This window comes from Panthera pardus, unplaced genomic scaffold, assembly GCF_024362965.1.
Source record: "Panthera pardus isolate Hobbes unplaced genomic scaffold, ASM2436296v1 HiC_scaffold_1, whole genome shotgun sequence".
NCBI lineage: Eukaryota > Metazoa > Chordata > Mammalia > Carnivora > Felidae > Panthera > Panthera pardus.
The window spans coordinates 2,547,097-2,573,127 of NW_026526654.1; the positions used below are offsets into that span (position 1 = coordinate 2,547,097).

Sequence of the window (26,031 nt, forward strand, 5' to 3'; positions counted from 1 at the left end):
CCACCCATAATGTGCCCCCCCTTCCGCCTCCCATGGCCACCCAACATCCACCTATAATGTGTCCTCCCCACCTCCCACAATCCACCCATAATGTGCTCCCCCTTCTGCCTCCCATGGCCACCCAACATCCACCCGTAATGTGCCCCCCTGCCTCCCAACATCCACCCATAATGTGCCCCCCCACCTCCCACAATCCATCCATAATGTGCCCCTCTTCCACCTCCCCTGGCCACCCAACATCCACCCATAATGTGCCCCCCTCTGCCTCCCACAATCCACCCACAAATCCTGAGCTTGCAGCCCGGCTGTGGCCTCTACTGCCTCTTACTGTGGGCCATTTTTTGCTATTTTAAAATATAGGGGTCTTACTATTATTATTCAGGTATGCTGAGGTGACCACCATCAGAGAGACAGCTTTTGGGGGCGCCTGGGGGACTCAGTCGGTTAAGCCACCTGCTCTTCATTTCGTCTCAGGTCATGGTCTCAAGATTCATGGCATTGAGTCCCACATCAGGCTCTGTGCTGACAGCGTGGAGCCTGCTTGGTATTCTCTGTCTCCTTCTGTCTCAAAAACAAATAAACATAAAAAAGAGAGCTAGAGAGTGCTGTGACACTCAGTTACCCAGAGGAAGGGGCACGTGGCTGCACATGACTGCATGGGGAAGCCCTGGGTCTGCAGGACCTGCAGCCCTGGGTCTGCACTAAAGGTCTTGTGGGCAAGACCTTGTGGGCAAGGAACTGGTAGCCATGGCCTCGGCAGTCCTTGCTGGGGCCCCAAGGCCTCAGATGTCAGGGCTTCAGGATGCAGAAACTAGGAGGCCATGTGCTTCTAGGACTTTCTGCCCTTCCTTACAGGAGTCAAGTCTCCTTTCTTCCTCAGGGGGCTACTTCTGTGGGTTCCCAGGGCTGGGTCTGTTAAGGAACCAGGCTGGTACGCTGGCGGAAAAACCAAGCGGCACTCGGAGATCTTGGTGGATCGGAGACTTATTTAACACCGGTGGGTCAGAGGAGACCATTTCTCCAAAGATCTGAGCCCTGAATGTGAGCGGGAAGGGTAATTTATAGTTATCAGCCTCCATATTTGTGTGGGGGTGGTTGGTGGTTTGCACATGCAGCAAACAAAGGAAGAAGAACCCGGAGGAGGGGTCTCTAAGCTAGAGACCAGAGTTTGCTTTAGCTCAATCAGCCATCTTTGGTGTACTTTATCCACTTCTCCAACATTCCCCCCTTTGATGCCTTTTAAAAATACTTTTAGTAAGCATCACCTTTCAGTTTTACAGGTTGGTACTCTCGGAAGGCTAAGATATGTGCAGTAGTTTGGCGAGGAACAGTGTTTTCAATAAAATGTACCATGGCATTCAGTATACAAGGGCCGATGGATATAAGTAAAATTATGGAGACGAGGGGTTCCACCAGGGCAGGAAGCCAGGATGCCCAATCTGTGAGATCCCATCCTTTCCATTGATACTTTCCTGTTGTCTAAATTGAATTCGTTCCTTGAGTTCCTTAACCTTAGTTGTAACTATTCCTGACTGGTTTAGGAAATAGCAACATTCCTTCCCCAGAGAGATACAGGTCCCTCCTTCTTCTGGAGTGAGGAGGTCGGGGGCTTGCCTATTTTGGAGGGTCACTGCCGCCAAGAGTTTATTTGGCTTTGTAAGGTTACCAGAGAATCTGCCACCCGTTCCACCCGTTCATTTAGCTCTTGAGATGGTCTATGGTATAGTCCTATGGATGAACCTGTGCCTCCTATTCTAGTTCCTATTCCTGTCGAAATTCCCGCTCCTATCAGAATGGGTAGCAGGACTGCCCATTTAGCCCGGGACTTGAGGCTAAAGGCTGTTAGGAGCTGATCTTAAGTGTATATGGATATATCTGGGGTTAGGAAGACGGAATAACATATCTGAGTCCAGCTGGCCTCTAAGCATCGGTAGGACGAATTAGAACACAGATAGAACACTCCAGGGGTTAAACACAGGGTTGCATACCTCTTTAAGGTTGTATTTCTTCCTCATAGAGAGGTACTGTTCATACCTTCAGGGACTGTACAGATTAGATTCTCGGCATTTGTGAGCCAGACCCCAGTGGCCAGGGGTCCAATTAAGACAGAGGTGTTGGTTTTGAGATTTTCAGGAACTTCCCAGGTCGAAGGGATAGGAGTGGCTAAGTAAGCCCTCCGGCTGAGGGGAAGCACATCCAGCAGGTTTGGGCGTGATTATTTATTTTGTGGAGGACTGGTAGAGTGGTGTTAGTCCAACGTTGGAGTGGGGAATTGGTAAGCATCTGATTGAGGGCTGAAAGGTTCAAACCTTGGTAGGCTGCCCGGGGAAGTGGTTGCCTTTATGGCTTGTATTACCCTATCCTGGGTATCTTTCATAACTGTTTGAAGGGACCTGTTGTGCACCTCTCTCCCATCTGAGATCCCCCATTGAGGAAGGTAAGTGTAGCAAGCTTTCTTCCCTCTCTGGAGGCTGTTGTTGTGACATGGGTTCCCGACATTTTGGGTTATCTCTATGGTCCAATACTTATCATTGAGGCACCGGGTGACTGACAGAGTGGATGTTTTCCCCTTGTAGCAAACTTTGTGGAGGGAGGTGAAGGCGCTGAATGCCCTTGACTCCCTTACTGTCATATAACAATCCTGGGGGCAAAGTGGGTAAGAAGCAGTTGTGAAGGTGAGAGAGGTTATCATAATATATAGGCAATACTTAATAATTCTCCCATTCAGAGGAGGTATGTGAGACCCAGCATGCATCTTTTGTCCCATGTCCAGCTTGTTGGTGCATTCTCTATCAGCCCAACAGTAAGAATTAAGATCAGGGCTATGGCACCAGTAAGGGGCAAGGGCTGGCAGAGTTGCATCCAAACCCCTGGGCTTGGTCCACATGTTGATTCCTCAAGCTTCTGTCATGCGCAGGCCAGCCAGCTTCCGGGGCGTGGCTGGAGCAGGGCTGGAGATCTCAGGAGCCAGTGTCTTTTTGAGGGTCAGTTTAAGCGGGTTGACTGGATCTGGATCACTTCGCCAGGTTGAGGGTTCATCTGAGTTGGCCTTAACTCTGGAGTGATAGACCCATGGGGTGATACCTGAAACTGAATCCTCTATTTGGTTGTATATCTGTAAAGTCCACCTCCAAGTCTTTGAAAGGGGTGGGTTTCTGGTAACTGTCAGACCAGGTTTAGGGAAGATATGGTTTGCATATTTAGAGATCCATCCTGTTCAGGTGCTTAAATAATCATATGCCCATGGGGTCTTATTATTATCCACATAGTATAACAAGCACAGAAGATTGCCTATATATGAAATACTGTAACAATTTTCTGAAGTTTACCTCAAGTTGTCTAGTTTAGGCAAACAACAAACATTTAAAGACAATCATAACTAGCATTTAACATCCATAACTGTGCATTCTTGAAATTTAGTTGTTCTAAAACTCACCCTTTCCAGAGATAGCAAAATTGAGACCAATGCATTTGTAGAACAAATCCAGTCTTAACAAATCTGGCCTAATTATTTATATAAGCTCAGCAAGAATAGGGATTGGTCATGAGGATCTTTTAAAGTTTGCTTTGCTGGAAACTTTTATAAGGAATCTCCGGGTTGAACTTTTAATAGCCTCTCCAGGCCGGAAGCCAAGCCAAATACTTGCCATCAGACAGGCTGCAATACCTGTAGAATTGGGCAAATTCCTCTTCATGAGGTCTCAAAGATATCCTGAGGTTCCTGCACCTGCCAGGAAATGACCTTCTTTACTCATCTGGTGAGGTTGCAGTCATGTGAGATTACGGGAGAGACCCCCCAGAGGAAGTGCCATCCCAGGCCACCCTCCCTCCTTCTCCATACAGCCTTGCTCATCTTAACATCTGACAGCTCTTCTATTCTTGTTGGTCTAGTAAAGATGCAAACTGGTCTCACGTTGTTGCCAAACAACATTTAGACCTTTATTGTTTTTTCTCATTGGGGTCCATTCAACGTATAGCATTACATTAGTTTCAGGTATACAGTATCTTTGTTCGATATTTGTATATATCGTGAAATGATTACCGCAGTAAGTCTGGTTAATGTCCACCACCCCACATGGTCACAAGATTTTTAAGATCTATCCTCTTAGCAACTTTCGAATATGAAATACAGTATCACTAAGAAAATAGTTGTTCTTAACTCTGCTATAATTTCCATTTCACTGATTTTGCCTTAAATTCTGTACTTTTTTAGTTTTGTTGAAGAAGTCCTTCTGTGCCTCTGGGTGACAAATGTACTGTCCTACGTTTTTGTCTGTTAACATCATGGTATTGGCTGTGAACTTTCTAAGACCGGTGATTGCTTCAATTCTCACTTCAGCTCACCTGATATGTGTCCGTCCATCTGTGTGATCTCTCTGCGTCCTTCTGCAAAGTTTGGCTTTCTGTGTTGTAGAGTTTGTTGAATACTTCAAGGAGGCTTTCAAATAACACATAAGTGTTCATAAATCTCTAATTAAAATTTTTGGGTTATAACTTGACTTATTAACACTTTAGTACAAGACCTTTACAATGCTGTTTCCTTCTGTATCTAAGTGCTGATTTTTCCTTGTTAAAAAAAAATCACAATAAATGGAGAACTTATACAACATTTCACCCTGCATTAGATGAATATAATCATAGATTTAAAGAGTTTGCTTTGTAGTTTATTTCTTATTTTTTGGCTTAATAATTTCTGCTTTTATATCTACTTTTTTACTTCGTGTTTACTTTGGTTTACTCTGTTTTTCCTTCAGCATACTGAGTTGAACGGTGTATTCAGTGTCCACAGCAAATTACCACAAAGTGGGCACCCTGAAGTAATAACAGACCTTTATTGTGTCATGGTTCTGGGGGCTCCAAATCCGAGGTTCCCTCTGAGCATTCTGTGCCTCCATGTAGCTTCTTCTGGTCGCTAGTGCTCCCCGGCAGTCCTTGGCTTGTAGACGCATCACCCCAATCTGTCCCCATCTTCATGTGGCTTTCTGCATGGGTGTGTGGCCCAATTTCCCCGTTTTTCATAAGGACACCAGCCATCGACTTAGGGCCACATGGGTCAAGTATGACCTCATCTTAACCTGATTGCATCCATAAAGACCTTCCTTCCAAATAAGGTCACATTAACAGGCTCCAGGGGTAGGACCTCAATATTTCCAGTTATCTTTTTGTTGGATGCAATCAGCCTCCCCCCCACCCCAAAATATATGAGCTAATTTTTTTAAGTTTATTCATTTATTTTGAAAGAGAGAGCAAGAGTGGGGGAGGAGCAGAAAGAGAGGGAGACAGAATCCCAAGCAGGCTCCATACTGTCAGCACAGAGCCCAGCATGGGGTTTGAACTCATGAACCAAGAGATCATGACCTGAGCCGAAATCAAGAGTTGGTCACTTGACTGAGCCACCCAGGTGCCCCCCAATATAGGAGTTTAAAGAAACACAATTTCCCTTTTTTTAAAATGTTTATTTATTTTTGAGAGAAAGAGAGAGAAAAGAGAGAGCGGGAGAGGGACAGAGAGAGAGGGAGATGCAGAGTCCGAAGCAGGCTCCAGGTTCCGAGCTTCCATCACAGAGCCCGGTGCAGGGCTTGAACTCACGAACTGTGAGATCATGACCTGAGCCGGAGTCAGACGTTCAACTGATTGAGCCACCCAGGAGCCCCGAAACACATTTCCTTTTAAGTAGAGCTTATCTGGTCCCACACATTTTAGCGTGCAGTAGCTCCCATATATATCACGTCTAGATATTTCCAGTATCTCTCATTTTTTCTACCATGTTTACATCTTAAGTTCTAGCAAGGTAGAATGTAAAGTAAAATGGATCAAAAACGTGAAAGAAGGACATTACCTTCTAGTGCAAGGAACTCTAGATCAACATAATCATTGTTAGCACAAGCAGGGAACTCACTTGTCATTTGAGAGCATGAGAAACCTTTATCATCTGTTTAGTCATGTGAAAGGGCTCATTACATTCTAAACTGTCGTGTTCTGCATTCCTAGTGTGCTATGGTTTCAAGTCACTAACCAAAATCAGGTATAAATTTGATATATATGGACACTAAATAGGATATAACCTGGTGACATTTGGGTTAAAAACGGACTTGTATGTGGTATTAAAAGCATTTATTTATCTATTTATTTATTTATTTATCTATCTATCTATCTATTTATTTATTTATTTAGCAAACATGCTTTTATTGTAGTCTAATTGAAATTCTGGCAATATAGAATTATAGATTTTCTTTTTTTCTCCTAAAACTTAATTTTTTTAAATTTTTTAAATATAATTTATTGACAAATTGATTTTTTATGTTTATTTTTGAGACAGAGAGAGTGAGAGCAGGGGAGGGGCAGAGAGAGAGAGGGAGACACAGGATCCAAAGCAGGCTCCAGGTTCTGTGCTGTCAGCACAGAGCCCGACTCAAGGGCTCAAACCCATAATCTGCAAGATCATGACCTGAGCTGAAGTCAGACGCTTAATCACTTAACCGACCGAACCACCCAGGCACCCCTTTGTTTTTATTTTAATGTTTATTTATTTATTTTGAGCAACAGCGAGAGCATGAGCAAGGGAGGGGCAGAGAGAGAGAGGGAGAGAGAGAATCCCAAGGAGGCTAAGCTGTCAGCACAGAGCCTGATGCGGGGCTCAATCCCACAAACCGTGAGATCATGACCTGAGCTGAAGTCGGATGCGAAACTGTGACCGACTGAGCCACACAGATGCTCCAGAAATATTTACATTGTAATAAAAAGAAATAAATACTACCTGCAAGAGTGATTGAGCTTAGCTGTATTTTAGACTGAATACAGCTTTAATACACACATCACGATTGAAAACAGGCTGAAAGATGACTTTTCAAGTGTCCTGTTCTGAAACAGAAGAAATCCTGAAAAATGATTCCCACAGATCACACTGTAACTGCAGTTTATGTTTCCATGTTTCCTATCTACAGTTTTCTTTTTCTCAGTACTTGCAATTTGTTTAATCATCAATATTCCTATCCTCATCCCTACCCCCACTTTTTGACCCCAAAGTGAAGACAGTAAGTGGAAAAATCCAAAGGGAAATACATAAGGAAGAGTCTTTAGTTTAGGAAGTCTACCAGTTTGGGGGACGTGTCAGCCTGATGGGTGTGATTTTCAGAATCTCTTACAAACCCAGAGAAAACATTGTACTTGCTTGATTATCAGCTTATTATAAAAGGATGTGATTCCGGGACAGCCAGATGGGAGAGTTGTATAGGGTGAGGCACTGGGGAAGGGGTCACTGTCTCCTGCAACCTGAAGGGTACGTGACATGTAACACCTGTGGGGGTGAAGCTGCAATGTAGATGTATTACAATGAAGTTGTGGGTCACTTGGGGGCAGTAGATACTGGGGAGACTGCATGCATACTGTCTGGAACTTTCCCTGGCTGTCCCCAACTTCTGCTCTGCTTGCAGTGGGGTGGTTGATGGTCTCCAACAGCTGGTAAGTCAGGTTCCCTGCTCACACCTGGGTAGTTGCCTCCTCCATCACTCCCCACTCGAGGACTTTTGGCCTGAAATCTGAGGGGCTTGAGGGGGGCAGCGGAGGCCTTTTGTGTGACTATTTTCTGCTGTGAAGGGGTGATGCTCCTGAGTCAAAGTTCCTTGCTTTCTGTCAGGATTGGTCTCTCTAGTGTGGAATGTGTGTCCAGCGTTACTCCAAGGGACTGTCCAACGAATCAGGAAGGGAGCAAGTGAAAGAGGAGGCTAAGAAGGTGTGGGCCAAGGGCTAGGCCCAGGACACTTGGAAGGATGAGCTGAGGCCCCAGGACAGAGAGCAACAAGGGTTTCCCTTCTTTGAGGGAATGGCCCCGTTCTTCAGTTTTGTCTGCCTGGTGGAGGACGGAGGACATTTTGGGTGTTTTCCTGGACTTTTGCCTGACTGGTTAACATGGAAAAACAACACTGTTCCTTTACATATAGATAGGTACCTCCTTGGTCTGCAGTTAGTAGGTCTAGGGCCCTGTGATTTGGGAAGACCACGGTGATGAAGTTTTGGGGTGATGGGGGTTTGTGGGGTCCAGAGCCAATGGCCAAGAAAGGATTCTTGAAGACATCTTTGGTGCAAAAAGGTGATTTTATTAAAGCACAAGGACAGGACCCGTGGGCAGGAAGAGCTGTACTGGGGTCATGACGGGGTAACTGATTATACACCCTCAGGTTGGGAGGCAGTCAGGGATAGAGTAAGTCTCTAAGGAATTTTGGAAGCAAGGTTTCCAGGACCTTGAGAGGGGCTGGCTGTTGTTAGGGAAACACCATTTATTACTGTTTAATAAAACCTCAGTAATGAGAGCCTTGAGATATATATCGGGGCCATAAGCTTGGAGTATGATTGCCAGCATCTATCTTGGGGGACTTGCGATAAAGGAAGTAGACTTACAGGGTCCTGGGGGGTCAGGATAATGTTAAGCCAAGATTCCCTTTTGCCCCCAGCAAAGTGTCCTCATACAGGCAGCTGAGTTCCTAGAGGGAGGTCACTTTGCCTATGTCAAGGACTTTTCAATGGGCTGTAGGCAGTAAGGGAATTTCATTTTTAAAACCCCTTTCCTTTGTTCTTGGGCAGCCAGGAGTGTCTGAGGAATGTCACACATTCCACCAGGGGGTGGAGGGTGGGGAGTGGAGTTTGTAACCTGTCAGCTTGTCCTATGCTCCCTCACTATTACTTGTCTCCTTGAGGGTTGTTGGGGTTTCACTGCAAAGGAGGAGGTTTCACCCATGTGGAAATTGAGAATTTACCTACTTATTTTAGGCACTTGAGATGCCTTAGACTCTGGGAAAATAAATAGGGAAGGATGGGTCGCCTGGGTGACTCAGTCAGTTAAGTCTCTGACTCTTGGTTTTGGCCCAGTTCACGATCTCATAGTTTGTGAGTTCAAGCCCTGTGTCGGGCTCTGAGCTGACAGTCTGGAGCTTGCTTGGGATTCCCCCTCTCTCTCTCTCTCTCTGCCCCTCCCCTGCTTGAGTGCTCTCTCCTTCTGAAAAGAAATAAACTCTAACAAAATTAAAAAAAAAAAAAGCAGATAAGGACACAGAGGTATCATACCAAGAGCAGCAATGCTACAGGAAAATCAGTGCTGTCCATGCAATCAGAGCGCTCCTGGACAGAGGAGATACTCTCAGAGTCTTGACAACTGGGCAACACAGACCCAGGGGATGGACAGAGAAGATACTCCCAGAGTCCTGACAGCTGAGCAACACAGACCCCAGCGAGAAGAGACAGGCCCTGAGGAGGTTAGGACCCAGTAATTAATTGGCCTCCGCATCCAACAGGAATTGAAGTCTTACCTGCCACTTCCAGGGTCACCTAGTAATCTCCTGCTCAGGAGCTGGAAGGGGCATAGGGTCTCCTTGTTGCAGGGCCATCCATGGAGAAGGGGCAGTCCTGGGGGGAAGTCCCTCCTCCAGTGTCCCATTGCTTTGCAAAGGGGGTAGGGAGTGGATAGCTTCTCCCTCTGGGGACACATGTGTGTCCCCAGTGTCTGGGTTTCCCTAAAGTGTAGCAGTTTCCAGTAGCGGCCATTGTTCCAGGGGACCGAGACCACGGAGGCTAAAGTGGCCAGGTCACAGGGCAGCCGGCAGTGTGCTGGTGTCCTGCCCTTCCTTTCCCCTTCTCTTTCTCTATCCTGGTCTTCCTCCTCTAAATCCCACTGATAAAACATGGAAGAGGCCACCTGCATTTGGGCAGGGGAGCCTCTCAAGTTGTCTTCTGGTGTCAGGGGTTGACCGGGCGAGGAATCAGTTGGCCATCCTCGGATTCGGGGCCCAAATGGGTACGGGTAGTTAGAGCATCCCTGAGCCTTTCTAGAAAGGATTTTTCTGGCAGCCTGTAGTGTACCTTAGCCATGTTAATTTGTGGGTTTAGATCCATTGTTTCATGCCTTCCAGTAGGCAAAGAGTTGTGATCTCCTGTCCACCTAGAGGAAAGACAAAGACAGTAACAATCCTTTGGGGCTACAGGTGTCCCCGCTGAACCCAAAGAGTCATCTGGATAGCCTGGGGCCCAGAGACATCTCTCTGGAAGCCCCAACTACGGTTCCTGGGTCAGGGGAGCATCCTCCATCCATGGACCTCTTGGTCTGGTGAGCCTCCCCAAGAGGGACCCCTGTCCACCCTAGTCGATGTGTCTTTCCTCAGGAGATGGGGGAACCGTCTTCCCTGTACTGAGACACCATCTAGTTTGGCAAACCAGTGTTGGGTCATTTCTTTCGCCCTGCCTCCCTCCATCCTCCCCAGACCAAAGATTTGGTCAAAGATCCTCCCTCCCACGCCTCAGGCAAAATGTAGAAAACACAAGTGATGAGAGCAGAGCAAGAGGATTTGAAAATGGTGGGGTCTCTGTGCACAGGGCTTTGGGAAGTAATGTAGAAATTGCTGAGGTTCAGAGCCAACCGCCAAGAAAGAACTCTTGAGACGTCATCAGTGCCAAAATGTGGTTTTATTAGAGGGCGGCGACAGCACCAGTGGGCAGAGGCAGCACGGGGGGTTGTGAGGAGTGACTGAGCCTATCAGATTTTCTCCCCTACAGCGAGAGGAAGACATCAGGGACCCGGAAAACTGAATCTATAGGTTTCTGGAAGTTTGGCTAGTGATTAGATTGCTTTTTTCCTTGTAAATGATTGAGGCAGTTACAAACTGATGGAGACTCCGGTCAGGCATGACTGCGATCCGGTCAGATAACCACTTGTCCCCCCAACAAAGCATGAAGAGGACTAGGTCTTCCTTGAGGAATGTTACACTCGCCCTAGTCAGGGACTCCTCAGTGGGCTGAAAGTTGTAAGGAGATTTAGTTTTTTTTGTTTTTTGTTTTTCCTTTTGCCTCTGTTTCCCACCTCAGAAAGCACAGGAGATGCAAGATGGGGGGGGTGGGGGGTGGGGGGAAGGGGGGTGGTCAGCGTCCCAGCTGCACAGGGATCAAGGGGGCGGCGAGGCCCCTCCCTCACGCCGTCCTTGCGGATCCGCCCGGCCCCGACAACACGCCAGCTGGACGCCCTGTCCTCGCCCTCGGAGTTCAGACCCAGACTCTTATGGACGCACGCGTTTCCTGGCAGTGAACGCAGAGAAGGGTGGAGCGGGAACTCAGGGAAGAGCGCGCCCCGAAAGGTCCCGCCTTCGCCTTAGTATTTCCACATTCTCCGGCTCCTCTGGTCCCGCCTCCGTCCTCCCAGTCCCCGCAGGGCCTCTTTCCGGTGCGCCATTTTGGATCTTTCCCAGCCAACACCGGGAAACCACTATGCAAATATAGTCTAATGAGGCCGTGGGTTACTTTGGGGCAGTAGTTCCGGGGAGGGCGCATGCGCGGTCTGAGGGGCTCTGCGGGCATTTGGAAACTTCTACTCTGCTTCTGGGAGAAGTTGGTGGTTTTCCTCCTTTTCCTAACAGCTGGGAGGTACTGTTCCCTGCTCCCACCAGGCCCACCCCGCCAGCTGTAGCATGAGGGGCAATGACAGTTAACCACCTCCTATTGCTTTTGCGCCTGCCAAATGTGACATTTGCACAGTCAGGATTTTTTAAATTTTCATTTTATTTATCTTATTAAATTTTTTTTAATGTTTATTTTTGAGAGAGAGAGAGAGAGAGAGTGCGAGCGAGGGAGGGACAGAGAGAGGAAGACACAGAATCCGAAGTAGGCTTCCGGCTCCGAGCTGTCAGCACAGAGCCCCACGTGGGGCTCGAACTCACTAACCTTGAGATCATGACCTGAGCTGAAGTCAGATGCTCACCCGACAGAGCCACCCAGGCGCTCCTTATTTTATTTTGAGAGAAAGGGAGCGAGAGCATGAGCAGGGGAGGAGCAGAGAGAGAGTGAGACACAGAATCCTTAGCAGGCTCCAGGCTCTTAACTGTCAGCACAGAGCCCAACGCAGGACTCGAACCCACTGACCAAGTGATCTGAGCCAAAGAAGTTCAATCTTCAACTGACTGAGTCACCCAGGCGCTCCAGACTTTCTTTTAAAGCAAACTCTAGGGGCGCCTGGGTGGCTCAGTCGGTTAGGTCGCCAACTTCGGCTCAGGTCATGATCTTGCGGTCTGTGGGTTTGAGCCCCGCATCGGGCTCTGTGCTGACAGCTCAGAGCCTGGAGCCTGTTTCGGATTATGTGTCTCCCTCTCTCTGACCCTCCCCCGTTCATGCTCTGTCTTTCTCTGTCTCAAAAATAAATAAACGTTAAAAAAAATTAATTAAAAAAAAAAAAAAAACCCAAAACACTCATGTCACTTAAAAAAAAAAAAAAAAAAAAGCAAACTCTATAGTGAACGTGTGTCTTGAATTCACGACCCTGAGATCAAGAGTTGCACACTCTAACGACTGATCCAGCCAGGCGCAGGCCCGAGTCTGCTTTTTTTTTTTTTTTTCAATTTTAATGTTTATTTATTTTTGAGAGAAAGAGACAAGAGTGTGAGCAGGGGAGGGGCAGAGAGAGAGGGAGACATAGACTCTGAAGCAGACTCCAGGCTCTGAGCTCTCAGCACAGAGCCTGACATGGGGCTCGAACTCATGAGCAGTAAGATCATGACCTGAGCTGAAGTTGGACCCTTAACTGAGCCACCCAGATGCCCCTATTTTTAAAACATTTTTTAAAATACTTGCTTTTAGACAGAGAGGGTGGGGAGGGGCAGAGAGAGAGAGAGAGAGAGAGAGAATCCTAAGCAGACCCTATGCCTGATGCAGGGCTTAGTTTCATGACTCTGGGATTATGACCTGAGTGGAAATCAAGAGTGGGGTGCTCAACCCCCTGAGGCCCCCCAGGACTCCTTCCCCCCCAATCATCTCTTCTTAAACACCTGGTGTCTTCAATCATTTCCCCAGGTGTATAGCTGACCACATGGTTACCGTCCCTCTGGACAGCCTGGTTTATGAGAACAGAACTTAACGTAGGGTGACCCCAAATGCTATAAAACAGATCAAATACACAAGGCAGACGTGGAGTAACTATTTCCTGTAATGAAAAGTGTAGGGGAGGAAAAACCTTTTTCCTTTACCCTTCTTTGGTTCATTGGCTGGGGCCCCCAGAATTAGACTGACAAGAGAAAAACAGAGTAAGGAAAGAAAAAGTTTATTAATGTCTATGGGGCACAGCACTTACAGGAGAGGGACGATGGGACAGTGTGATTGGAACCTCTGATCTATAGCCATTCCTTCGGAAGCACCAGTGACACCTGCACTTGGAACTGGCATCTGGATTTGGGAGCAGTCTTGTAGGACTGAGCCCTTCACCTGTGGGGCCTGCCCCTGTCCGTGGGTAGAACTGAGTTAAAATTGTACAGCACCCAGCTGATGTCACAGAGAATTACTTGATGTTGGGGAAAAGCCTGCATTGGAATTTGGAGCAGATCTAGGGGGTTATGAAACAATGTTTGTGATTTCTCATTACCCCAAGTCTCTCATGCACACATTTTCAAATGGATAGCTACTATGATTCGCTCATTCTGTTATTGGAACTTGGAGGTTTTTGTTTTTTTCCTCAAGTAGGGATGGATAAACATTTCTCCAAAGCAAACCAAATCAGGAAAGGCTTTATTTCCATTTTGGGCTATTTTAATAGAACGTATTTTTTAAAAAAGGAATTCCAATGTTAAGAAAAATTTGAAGGTGCTTACTACATATTACTACACTGTCTCACAGAAGCAATATTTGCAAAATCAGGGTTTTGGGGGGGTCTGCTAACTTAGTAGTGAAAAAAGTCTTATGTTCCATTTCCTTTTTTAAAAAAATTTTATTTATTTATTTATTTATTTATTTATTTATTTATTTATTTAATTTTGAGAGAGAGCTTGAGCAGAGAGAAAAGGAGAGAGAGAATCCCAAGCAGGTCAATGCTGTCAGTGCAGAGCCTGACTCAGGGGCTGGAACTCATGACCTGTGAGATCATGACCTGAGTTGAAATCAAGAGTCAGACGTTTAACCGACCTAGCCTTCCAGGTGTACCTGTTCCTATTTCTTAATAACTGGTCAGAGTGGTGTATTCCCCCCCACCCCCACATCTACTCAGCAATGCTGACTGTGTGAACTGACAAATCCCAGGGGGGTAGGGCAGTATTTCTCCACTGTATTTTTCTGTACTAAATTTTATGAACCCTGTATTATTTGTGGCTGAAAACTTCCTGGCTTGGCTACTTACCTTTATTGTTCTTGATTATTGTTCCACTTCATCGTGGAGTTTGCTCAATTTCTTTCTTTGTCTCTCTCTTCCTTCCGTTCTTTTTTCTCTTCCTTCCTTCCTTCCTTCCTTCCTTCCTTCCTTCCTTCCTTCCTTCCTTCCCTCTCTTTTCTCTCCATTAAGTTCTTAATTTACCCAACAAATCAGGTATGCTAGGCTTGAAGTCCTCTTTTGATGATTACTCCACAGAACTAACAGGCATTTACTTCCCACTGCCCATTTACCGTATTCTCAAGTCTGTGACATGTTTTTACAAACATACAAAAATGGAAACCAATGTAATTCGGAAGACTTTGCACTCATATGGAATAACAGACTAATTTTTTAACATTTAAAAGTAATGTTAAAATTAACAATACAAGAAACAACAGGTGTTGGTGAGGATTTGGAGAAAGGGGAACCCTCTTGCATTGTTGGTGGGAATGCAAACTGGTGCAGCCACTCTGGAGAACAGTATGGAGGTTCCTCAAAGAGTTTAAAAATAGAACTACCCTTCGACCCAGCAATTACACTAGGAATTTATCCAAAGAATACAAAGTACAGATTCAAAGGGTACATGCTCCCCCATGTTTAAAGCAGCATTGTCAGCAATAGTAAAATTATGGAAATAGCTCAAGTGTCCAACCAGAGATGAATGGTTGAAGAAAGTGTGGTATGTTGTATACATAAACAGACACATACATACTTATGCATACAATGGGATATTACTCAGCCACAAAAAAGAATGAAACCTAGCCATTAGCAACAACATGAATGGAGGTAGAATATATTATGCTGAATGGAACACGACAGAGAAAAACAAATGTCATTATTTCACTCATATGTGGAATTTAAGAAAAAAAACAACAGATGAACATATGGGAAAGGGGTTTGTTGAAAAATAACCCACAAGAGATTCTTAAATACAGAGAACAAACTGAGGGTTGGTGGAGGGAGGTGGGTGGGAGATGGGTTAAATGGATGATGGGTATTAAGGAGGGCACTTGGGGTAAGCAGTGGATGTTGTATGTAAGTGGTGAATCACTAAATTCTACTCCTGAAACCAAAATTGCACTGTATATTAACTAAAATTTAGATAAATTAAAAGAACAAAAATTATGTAGTGGTAAATTACAGTAACTTTTTTTTTTTTTTTAAACTGCACGCTTGGTTGTTTTTAATACAACAAAACAGATTGCTCCTCCTCTCAATTCCCGACCCCCCCCCCCCCCCCCCCCAGTCCTAAAGAAATTCTAACAAATGTCCTGGGGCCTGTAGCTCTGGGTCATCTGGGATCTCTTTGGTCTGAATCTGTGAAAACTCCTGGCTCTGGATTCCTCCAGGCCACGGGATGCCCAGGAGAATGGACCACAGGCTCTGCGGGAGGGTTCACATGGAGCGGTGCATGCCCAGCGGCTGCACTGCTGCACAGGGAAAGGGCCCACACGGGGCGGCGTGTGCCCAGATCTTTCACGGGGAAAGGGCCCACGCGGGGCCGGGCGTGCAGAGGGATTGCATGGCGGTAGGTCCGCGCGTGGCGGTTGCACGAGGAAAGGGCACACGCGGGGCGATGCGTGTAGAGCGGTTGCTTGAGGGTAGGTCAGCGCGTGGCGGTTGCACGAGGAAAGGGCCCAAGCGGGACGGTGCATGCCCAGCGGCTGCACAGGGAAAGGACCCACCCGACAAGGCGCGTGCAGGGCGGTTGCATGCGGCAGGGTCGGCGCGTGGCAGTTGCACGAGGAAAAGGCCCACGCAGGACCGCGCGTGCCCAGCCGTTGCAGGAGGAGAGGGCCCCACCGAGGCCGTTTTCCAGCCCCGCCCCAACAGCGCTGGGGCGGGGTGCTCGCCGCCCAGGTCCTGGCAGCTTACAAAAAAAATTTAGAAATTAGTTTTCATATACTAATATGACACCTCTCCCTCTTGTTTACGAGCAATTTAAGGGGAAATGACCATCCTTGTAAGACTTCAGGGTGCGAGGACGTGGGCCGGCCGACGGACGGGAGAGTGAGGCGCACCGCTGCCAGGACCTGAGAGGGGTGGAGTACATCGCTGCCAGGACCCGGGAGGGGCCGCGCGCACCGCTGCCTGGACCTTCCCGGGGAGAGCGTTGCTGCCGGGACTCCGAAGGAGGAGGAGCGCGCACCCCTGCCAGGACTTTGTAACGGGAGCACGGCTGCCAGGATCCCAAGGAGTGAAGCACACCTCTGCCAGGACCCTGCGTGGAGGGCACCGCTGCCAGGACCCTGCGTGGGGCGCCCCGCTGTCCCCGCCCCGCGCGTCCCAGTCGCCATCCTGGTCCACGTCCTAGGCTCTCCGGCCGTGTTCTCCATCCCCGTCCCCGGTCTCCGCCGCGTCTCGGGCCGGCCTCGCCCGCACTTCCTGGTCACCGTCCCTCCGCCCGCGCCCTTCCCGAGGGCCTCCGCCGCCGCCGCCCTGGCGCTGCCCGCCGAGGCCGCCTGCGCCCTGTGCCAGCGCGCGCCGCGAGAGCCGGTGCGCGCCGACTGCGGCCACCGCTTCTGCCGGGCGTGCGTGGTGCGCTTCTGGGCCGAGGAGGACGGGCCCTTCCCGTGCCCCGAGTGCGCCGACGACTGCTGGCAGCGCGCCGTGGAGCCCGGCCGCCCGCCGCTCAGCCGCCGGCTGCTGGCGCTCGAGGAGGCGGCCGCTGCGCCCGCGCGAGACGGCCCGGCCTCCGAAGCGGCGCTGCAGCTGCTGTGCCGCGCCGACGGGGGCCCGCTGTGCGCCGCCTGCCGCATGGCCGCGGGGCCCGAGCCGCCAGAGTGGGAGCCGCGCTGGAGGAAGGCGCTGCGCGGCAAGGTGCGCGCGGGCGGCGACCTGTGCGCGTACCGTTCCCGGCCTGCGTCCCCACTCCCCCTCCCCGGGCTGCTCTGACTTCCCCTCCCCAGCCGTCTGTCCTACACCCTCAGCAGGTGTTCTGTTTCCCAGCCTGAACCCCGGCTCCCCGCCCCCACACCTCGGCCGGTGTCGGATGCCCCCCCCCCCCCCCCGCCCCTTGCTTGGTGTCCTGTTCCCCATCCGTGCTTTCTGGCCTTGGACAGTGCAGTCTCCATCCTCCGAGCGGGGCCCAGTCCTCCAGTCATCCCCGGTCCCCAACCCTCTGACGGTACCCTGTCCCGTTTCCAATCCGGATTCCTTATTCTGAAGTGTGCTCGGTTACCCCTCATTTGCCGGACGGTGCCCTCTCCCCCTTCTTTCTCTCCTGGGCGGTGCCTTCTCCCCTTATCCCCCAGCCCTGTAAGGCGGCTGTGCCCGCCCCATCCCTGGACCGTATTCTTTTTTCCCCACCTCCGACACTCCTCTCCGAGCTAGGATTCAGACAGTTCCGCCCCTCCCTGCACCGTACTGAAGACAGTGTCCATCTGCTGACCCCACCCCCGTATTTCACCTACCTCATTCCCCTCCTCCAGGCGTGACGTCACCCTGTGGCAGTGTCCCCTGCTCCCCCCCAGGTTCTGTCTAGTGGACCAGGCAGTCGGCCTGGGCTGTCACCTGCTGTGGTCCAGTGCGGCCCGCCCCCTGCCTTTACCTGGACCATTTTCATACTGGCGCTCCATGACCCCCACCCACTTGGTTCTGAAACCTTGGCTGTGCCGTGGACCATTGCGTGGGGCACCTGACCCTGGAGAGAAACCTGCCATTGGAGAGTCTGGGTGCAGGTGGGCCCAGGGGACCACCTCCCCTCCCCCTGAAGAGCTGGGGGCAGTGCTATTTCCGAGAGTAAAGATGGATCCTTTCTTGGTGCTGAGACAGGGTGGTCCGTGCCCACCTGAGAGGAGGGAGGAGAGAGCATGGCAGCAAATTATCAGGGGTGGGTCCTGGGGTTCGTGTGAGCCCCGGGCGGTGGCACTGGTGGGTGGTGGCTAGGGGCTGCACTGCCGCTAGCAGGTGGACAGGAGCTGGGCTCTGCTTCTGCTGGGGAACCCTAGGTCTAGGTCAGCGCACTCTTGAAAAGCCGTGCTCCATCCCTCCCATCGGTGACGGTAACACTGGGCCCCCTGCACCCCCCAAGGGGTGGCCTTATGTCTGGTTACCTGGTTATATTCTTGGCAGACCCTTTCCTATCGGAGTTCTTTCTGGGGAGAGCTTAGAGAGGTTGTTGAGACCCCCTCTGGTCCCTGCAGTCCGTTTTTGCTGAGTCTGCCCCCGGACCAGGTGAAGGGGACCCTGGACCTCTGACTGCACCCATCAGTAACCATGTGTCTTTCCAGGAGAACAAGGGTTCTGTGGAGATCATGCGGAAAGACCTGAATGACGCCCGGGACCTGCATGGTCAGGCTGAGTCTGCTGCTGCCGTTTGGAAGGCAAGTGTCCTCCAGCCTGGGGTCTGCCCAGGGAGAGGGTGTGGGTGTGAGCCCTGACCCTATTTGGCAGGGATGCAGCGGACTGATGCTGGCTGTGCAGCCAGCCCTTCTCCCCAGGTGGGCAGAGGTGAGGCGGGAGGCCCCAGGGTTAGCCCTGGGACACAGGTGTCCCTCCCTGCCGTCCACCTGCCTGCCCTGCAGGGACACGTGATGGACCGCAGGAAGAAGGCCCTGACCGACTACAAGAAGCTTCGGGCCTTCTTTGCCGAGGAGGAGGAGCGTTTCCTGCAGGAGGCGGATAAAGAGGAGGGGTCCGCAGAGGACGAGGACACAGACCCGGCCGAGCGCTTTGGGTCACTGCTGCAGGCTGTCTCGGAGCTGGAGAGGAGGCACCGCAACCTGGGGCTCAGCATGCTGCTTCAGGTGGGCCCCCCATTGTGTCCGGGCCCCAGAGGAGGGTGCCAAGGCCCTGTGGGGTTGGGGGCAGGCATCAGCAGGTGGCTGGGGCGCCTCTGGCCTGGGTGTTTTCACAGCAGCTTCCTCTCCCTCCACACCCTCCTGCAGTGATGTCCTGCCCTCTGCTGGCTCCAGACGGTAACACTCCATCCACCCTGGCCTGTCGCCCAGCAGCTCCTCCATCACCTCCTCCTGGACCCGCAATGACCTTCACCCATGAGGGTCTGCACCGAGGTGCACACACAGGATGCATACCACGGGTGGCCACCTTGGGTGGGCCAAGACTGCCCCTAACAGTGTCCCTGTTCCCTTTCCCTGTGGGTATTCGTGGTCCCCAGGCTGTAACCGTTTTACCGTAGAGACCTGTAGCTACTGGTGGGTACTGTTGACCCCAATGTATCACGACTCTTCATAAAGTTCTTGTTGCTGTCACTGAGTCTCATTTGCCTGGGGTCTCCGTGGCCCACAGCGGTTGCCAGGCAGCCCAGATTGTGCAGGCCTGGCACTCACCCCATTTAAATTCCACCCACGATGGGGCCGCTCTGTTGGACATGCAGACCAGACCCCTGCACATGTGTGGGGCATCCAGTTAGGGTGCAGGGAAGAGAAGGCTCACGGCACCTGGAGGGGAGGTTCGGGCAGGCAGGTCAACTGTTTGTGGCTAGAGCTCCCTACAGCATGTGTCCTGGGGCAGAGGACCAGTGTGGGTACAGGTCACCCCCAGGCCTGCACGTGGATGCCATGTTCCCTCTCGCTCTGCCTCTGGCTCCCTTTGCTTCAGGTTTTCTCCAACAGACGAATGTGGCAGAGTTGTGACTTAGTGGTAGCATCATCATGTACATTAGGGCAGGCAGTAGTGACGCAGCACAGAGATGGGGATGTGGGGTCCTAGAATGTTGACACGGGGCCATTAAGGATGGCTGAGGCTGGGAGTCTTCCCAGATGGTGCAGACTTAAGGCCTGTAGGTGCAGTCACACATTCCCAGATGAGGCCTCAGCACTATTGCCCCTCTGTTTCTGAGAGTTTGGGTGTGGCTGGTGTTCATGGAGCCCAGTAGAGAGGGCTTGCTCCAGCCGGTTTGCCTGGCATCCCTCCTCCCATCTGCCTCCTCCCCCGCCCAGAGGGTCTCCAGGGACGTGCTGTATCCACACTGCTGCAGGAAGAGGGCTCCCGCAGATGGGACTTCTCTCTGATGGGCTCTCTGCCTCCGCTGAGTGACCCTGGCCAGCTGCCTGCCTTCCTTCTCTGTGGAGATGTGCTGGACAAACCGTGAGACCATGGCCAAGTAACAATAATCCTGACTCCTCAGACCCAGGGACGGTGCTAGAAGTGTCCCGCTCTAGATGTGGGGTGGACATAGGGAGGGCACTGTAGGGAGCCTGTGTCCAGCAAGCCAGGAACATTCTAGTGTGGATGGCCTGCAGTTGCAGCCAGGCCCACTGCCCACTTGGTAGTTTCTCGAAGTGCCCCGCTGGCCTCCAGGGCCTCGTGACTCACCCCAACTGCCTGCTCCCTGCTGGCACCCCCCACCCTCGCGCCCCTATTCCCCTGTGAAATAGTGTTGCTCCTCCAGATTTGTGCGGCCAGCCAGTCCCCTGCCTTCGAGTCTGCGCTCAAATGACATCTTACAGAAACTGTACAATATCTTCACAAGCTCCTGCGTGTGAGGACAAGCAAAGCAAGGTCTCGTGTGGGCTCTCAGCGGTCCTCGTGTGTGCCCCTCCGTGTGATCCAGGTCCGTGCAGGGGCAGGAGCCCGAGGAGAGCAGGCAGCGCTCTGCACGGAGGCCCCGAAGTGGAGGTTTGTCTGCTAGAAGACCGGGGCACTTTGAGGACTGGTTCCTTTGTACAGGGCCCAAATGCCTTTCCCTCCGATCCCCCTTATCTATCCCAGGCGGACCTGCTTGTTTCCAGTTTCAGGGATGTTGAGTCTGGCAGGCAGAGAGACACACTGGGGGGCCCTTTGCACTCTGCGGAGTGCTGGATTGACCAGTGGAGGGGCTGATTGACCAGGTGCAGGACAGCAGCATGGCAGGAGGTGCCCACACCATTGGTCAGACAGGCTCTGGGAAGGGCCGGGGAGGTGGCGCCCCAGTTCTCTGTTAGGGCTGGAAACAAGGAACCCGGATGATGTGGGTCAGGACACCCTGAGGGGGTGTGAGCCAGCACCGCTGCTTTGAACAGCCGCCTGAGAGAGTAAGCTCCATAAACAGGAGAGGCAGGCTGGCTGGGAGGTCAGTGGGGGGGGGGGGGGGGGCCCATGCCCGGGACCCGCCCCCAGCCCCCCAGACTTGGCGATTTGCCAGAAAAGCTCCCAGAGCTCATTGAAGGCTGTGGTGCTCACAGTGACCGTTTATCACAGGGTGAGGAGACAGGTAAAGGTCAGCTGAAGGGAGAAGTGGGGAGCAGCAGAGTCCAGTAAAAGTGCCCAACACAGGTGCCATGAAGTCCAGCCGCAGACCAGAGACCCTGCCCTGTGTCACGTGGTCAGGCCACCTGGAGTGGCCCAGGGCCCCTGGGCACACAGACATTCCTAGCAGGGTGCCCTGGGGGTTAGGTTCAGAGATTGCCTCCCAGCCAACTACACCCCGGGCCGGGTGCTACCCTGTACCCTGTGTCACCGCACTCCAGCGTGCCTTGGATGACAGCATCTTCTGGCCCTGGTGCACCTCGGACAGTCACGGAACCTTGTTTGTAGTGGTGAGAGGTTGGGCATGACCTGGGTCCCCGTTACAGTGTGGGGGTTGTGTGGTGGAGCTGGTCCTGCCGAGATGTGCACACAGGGTGCCCCGACTGGATGTGCTTGCCTAAGACCAGCAGAGATGTCCGGGGAGAGGCTGGTCTGCCGATGGTGTCCTGGATGCAGGTGCAGCTCCTCCCAAGGGGCAGAGCTCTGTAGACCTGGGCACTGACACCCACCCTCTCACCGTGGGCGGTGGGGGTCCTGCGGCGGGGTGGGGTCACAGCAAGAGAATACTGTCAATCCTTGCCTGCCAGTGGGGCCACCCAGTGCTTGGAACTGTCCCCTCAGGTAAGATACAAAGGCTTGTACAAAATGCCTGTTCTGCTCAGCCAGGCGGCCCGCGGCCAGAGTTAACGCAGGCTGGCGTGTCACAACTGATGTGGGTCATACTAAGACCATGCAGGAAACTCCTGCAGATCAGGAAGAGCCCAGAGTAATGGGGTTCAAGACCCACAGCCCAGGCTGGTGCAGAAGAGGAGCCAGAAGGCTCAGAAGCCCAGGGAGAAATGCTCAAAGTTAGTAGTGCCTGGAAGTCAACAATGTCCGGATGGAGATGGGGCAGTGGACAGCAACCCCCCCTTCCCCCGCACCCTTACCCCAAGCCCCTGCTCTCCTGCTGCGTTCTGGAGTTCAAGCTGCCAGATGTCCTGGCATTTAGGGTGTAGTGACCCTGGACCCAGCAACCCTGCTTACAAATGTCCTATTGCAAAGATGTCCTCCCCAGGCCCACAGGGTGATGCACATGCCAGCATTCAAGTCTCTGTTGTCATGGGGGAGGGGGTGGGCAGGGCAGACTCCAGTGCCCCACAAGGGGGAGGTGGGAAGTCAAATGGGGGATGGAGGCCACGGAGTAGGCCGCAGCCCTGGGGACACAGGAACTAGACACAGGGGAACTTGGACTGTCTAAGGGCACCATGCTGAGTCACAAAAATAAAGAAGTATAAGATGGCACTATTTGGGGCACTTGGGTGGCTCAGTCCATTCCAACAATGGCTCAGGTCATGGTCTCACTGCTCAGGAGTTCGAGCACAGCATTGGGCTCTGTGCTGACAGCTTGGAGCCTGGAACCTACTTCAGATTCTGCCTCTGTCTCTCTGCCCTTCCCCTGCTTGCACTCAGTCTCTCAAATATAAGATATTAAAAAAATTAAACTAAAAAAAAAAACACAAAACAACAGGACGAACTTTTTACTGAAACTTAAAATGTGTGCACGCCGAACAATTCAAGGTTGCAGGACACTCCAAAAACTGGTGAATGGTACCTGTCTGAGTAGGTGCCTTTGGGGAGGGCAATGAAGATAAAGGAAGTGACAGCAAAGCAGAAGAAAAGGCACCAAGGTGACCCAGCAGGGACTGGGGGTCCCTACCTAGCACAGGACTTCATGCCTGGGAAGGAAGTCAGTTCCAGGGTGGCGTAAGTCACTCGGATTTCTGTAACTGGCTCCTCATCAAGTGTGTGGGTGCCTGTGTGTGTTTGGGGGGGAAAATCCTGAGAAGCTTTTGGAATATGACAGCGGTGCGCATCCTGGAAGGTGTTGGGGGCTGCAATAAATGAACAGAGAACATCGACTCTAATGTGCATGTATACTGGTCCAGACCTACAGACTCCACGGGTCTCTGGCCCCCCACGCACCATGCAGATTTCTGGGGATCTTCCTCTGCCCATCCTCTTTGGAATGTCTTCTTTTTCCTTCTTTCCTGTCTTGAAGACTCCAAGCCAGGCAGGGGTCCCCAGCGGCAGCTGCTTCCAGAAGCCCCCTGCCCTGGGTCTCCCTGGGCTTCCAGAGCCGCTGTCCCCAGGGCATCCAAAGACCTGGCACAGTGCGTGCCCAGAATCTTCTCAGGGAAGGCTAGTTCCTGGGAGGGCACAAAAGACCACAAACTGGGTAACAGCTGGAACTCATCAGAAAGTGACATTTGTTTGGGCAGAAGAAAGCAGTAAAGGGATGCCTGAGTGGCTTAGTCGGTTAAGCATCCGACTCCTGATTTCAGCTCAGGTCACCATCTTGAGGTTTGTGAGCTGGAGCCCTGCCTCTGGCTCCTCCAGGACAGTACTGAGCCTGCTTGGGATTCTCTCTGCTTCTCTCTCTGCCCCTCCCCCGCTCTGGAGCATGCTCTCAAAATAAATATGTTGAAATAAAAAAGCAGTGGGGCGCCTGGGTGGCGCAGTCGGTTAAGCGTCCGACTTCAGCCAGGTCACGATCTCGCGGTCCGTGAGTTCGAGCCCCGCGTCGGGCTCTGGGCTGATGGCTCGGAGCCTGGAGAGCCTGTTTCCGATTCTGTGTCTCCCTCTCTCTCTGACCCTCCCCCGTTCATGCTCTGTCTCTCTCTGTCCCAAAAATAAATAAAAAACGTTGAAAAAAAAAATTAAAAAAAAAAAAAAAAGAAATAAAAAAGCAGTAAAGTAGCTGCCAGGCGCTCGGGAGTCCCCTCAGTCAGATGGCTTATCAAAGTTGAGGTGTTTCATTCATTTCCTAACAGGAATCTTACTCTGGAGTCATGATTTATTAAATATTTTTTAAAAATTTATTTTGAGAGCGAGGGTGTGAGTGGGGGAGGTGCAGAGGTTTGCATTGGGCTGTGCAGTAATAGCAGAGCCTGATGTGGGGCTCACACCCATGAACTGTGAGTTGGTGACCTGAGCTGAAGAGGACTGAGCCACCCGGGCGTCCCTGAAGACCTAATTTAAATGAGACAAATACACTGAAATCCACCCCCACCCCCACCCCCCTTTTGAAGATAATCTTTTGGACTCTGAGGTTTTATTAAACCTTCCTCCGCGAAGCGATGTGCTAGTGAGCCAAGTAAGTATGAAACCACTTAGAAAGGAAAAAATGTCAGTTAAAACATCATCAGCACAACAAATAGTCAAGTAGGTCAACCAGTCAGAATGAAACTTTCAAAGGACACGACAACCATCTCCACAGTCTTGTTTCTTCAGGTCGGTTTTGCGCGAACGAGTGAGCAAATTTACATAAAAAGCAACAGAAAACGCAACACGTGGGCCATGGATACAAACTCATGTCTCCTTCTGGGCAGAACAATCATCTTGTAAACGGTCTCAATCCCACAGCAAAACCACCACTGAACTCGTTCGGTGACCAAGGATGGGGTCTCCTTTTGCACAGGCAACCTCTCCCGGTCGCTCTTGCGCGCAGCCTCCTTTCTTTCCTTACCTTGAGGAATTTTATTCTGACTGCGAGGCTCCGAAGCGCCACCTCTTCGCCTCCTGTGACCGAGCGGGCCCTCCTGCCCCGGTGGAGGGGAGCGCACAGCTGGGGCGCAGCGCCTGGCCGGTGCCATGGCGACCAGGATGTAGGCGACACTCTGGGAAGTCCAGCCCAGCCGCTCTAGTGCTCCTTGTTTCTGTGCTCGCTGCAGGCCTCCTCTTGCCGCGGGCTTGCGCGGTCACCGCGCACCCCGCCTGCCAGCCGGGGTCAGCAACTTCGGAGGAAACCGGAGCCTGAACGGGGGCCTGAGGAGTGTGCCCGAGCCAAAAGGCCCATTCCTATGCCAGACAAGCCCGCAGGGGCGACCGGGAGGCCGGAGAGCCGCAGGCGTCTCCAAAGCACGCGCCTTCAAAGCGCGCTAGCCCAGCCGGGAGCTCAGCTAGGACCGCACTCCCGGGCTGTATGCAAATGAAGCGACTTTCCAGATCTCGTCTGATTGGACAAAGCGCAGGACATGGCGTCGCACAGCAGCCAATGAGGATCCAGGGCCGCAAGTCCCCACAGTCCATTGATGAATACAGCATCCAGTGGCGGCGCTCCCGGAATATAAAGCTCTCTGGCCGGCGACTGACTGGGAGGCATGGAACCAAGACTTGCAGGGCTGCAAGGTGCACGCAGGCAAGAGGGCGCGCATCATCCAGTCAGCCTGCAACTGGCCACCCGCTACGACCCCCAGCTGCACAAGCTGCTGGGCTGCGCGACCATCGTCCAGGCCGTGCTGCTACAACACCGAACACAGCCAGAAGATCTACTGCTGTCTCTTCCCGTCTCGTCTGTCCTTGTCCTTCCTTGTCTTTGTGCGGCTGAAGTCCTACAGCCAAGGTTGGCACACAGGCTGGTAATGGCCCAGGCCCTTAACGCCTTATCTCCGAATACGGGGAACCCCAAGGCAGGCCTTGCTGAGCTCCTCACCTGGGTGCAAAGCTAACCCCAGGCTCTTAATCCTGTTCCTCCAGGGCTGCGCACTCTTCTTGAGCCTAGCCTTCAATACACCGGTCTGTCTCCTAGGAAGGTTGCGTGTCTCCCTTAAAGCTTCTATTGAATGAGGTCGTAGGCTTTTCTCCTGTGACACTGCCTCTGTAGGTTTCATTTTCAGACGCGGCCAGGGACTCCTAAAAGGGTTGAGGAAAAC

The 26,031-nt window shown here is 51.6% G+C and overlaps 2 protein-coding genes and 1 long non-coding RNA gene across 3 annotated transcripts in view; 1 reads left to right on the forward strand and 2 right to left on the reverse strand.

Moving 5' to 3' along the window:
- Nucleotides 1-11,212, reverse strand: part of LOC128776570 (histone H2B.3, sperm-like) — a 28,171-nt gene extending 16,959 nt beyond the window's left edge. Inside the window, 2 exon segments of the mRNA XM_053901352.1 lie at nt 10,958-11,058; nt 11,155-11,212. Coding sequence (XP_053757327.1) covers nt 10,958-11,058; nt 11,155-11,212 — 159 coding nt within the window.
- Nucleotides 11,213-15,722: 4,510 nt separating this feature from the next.
- RNF187 (ring finger protein 187) lies at nt 15,723-19,359 on the forward strand. The gene is made up of 5 exons (XM_019440088.1): nt 15,723-15,747; nt 16,185-16,966; nt 18,379-18,471; nt 18,673-18,894; nt 19,036-19,359. The coding sequence occupies exons 1-5, from the start codon at nt 15,723-15,725 to the stop codon at nt 19,036-19,038; spliced, it is 1,125 nt and encodes a 374-aa protein (XP_019295633.1). The 3' UTR covers nt 19,039-19,359.
- A 3,483-nt stretch (nt 19,360-22,842) lies between these two features.
- Nucleotides 22,843-25,290, reverse strand: LOC109261576 (uncharacterized). The gene is made up of 2 exons (XR_002077448.2): nt 24,846-25,290; nt 22,843-23,526 (listed from the first exon to the last, which is right to left on the reverse strand). It is a non-coding gene; the product is annotated as an uncharacterized LOC109261576 (long non-coding RNA).
- Between the last annotated feature and the right edge of the window lie 741 nt (nt 25,291-26,031).

Excerpts from the sequence above, each read along its gene's own strand:
- RNF187 (XM_019440088.1), top strand. The coding sequence starts at position 15,723 with ATGCGTGTAGAGCGGTTGCTTGAGG. Across the intron at positions 16,967-18,378 it reads GGAAGGCGCTGCGCGGCAAG|GAGAACAAGGGTTCTGTGGA; the intron begins GTGCGCGCGGGC and ends GTGTCTTTCCAG. Across the intron at positions 18,472-18,672 it reads CTGCTGCTGCCGTTTGGAAG|GGACACGTGATGGACCGCAG; the intron begins GCAAGTGTCCTC and ends CCTGCCCTGCAG.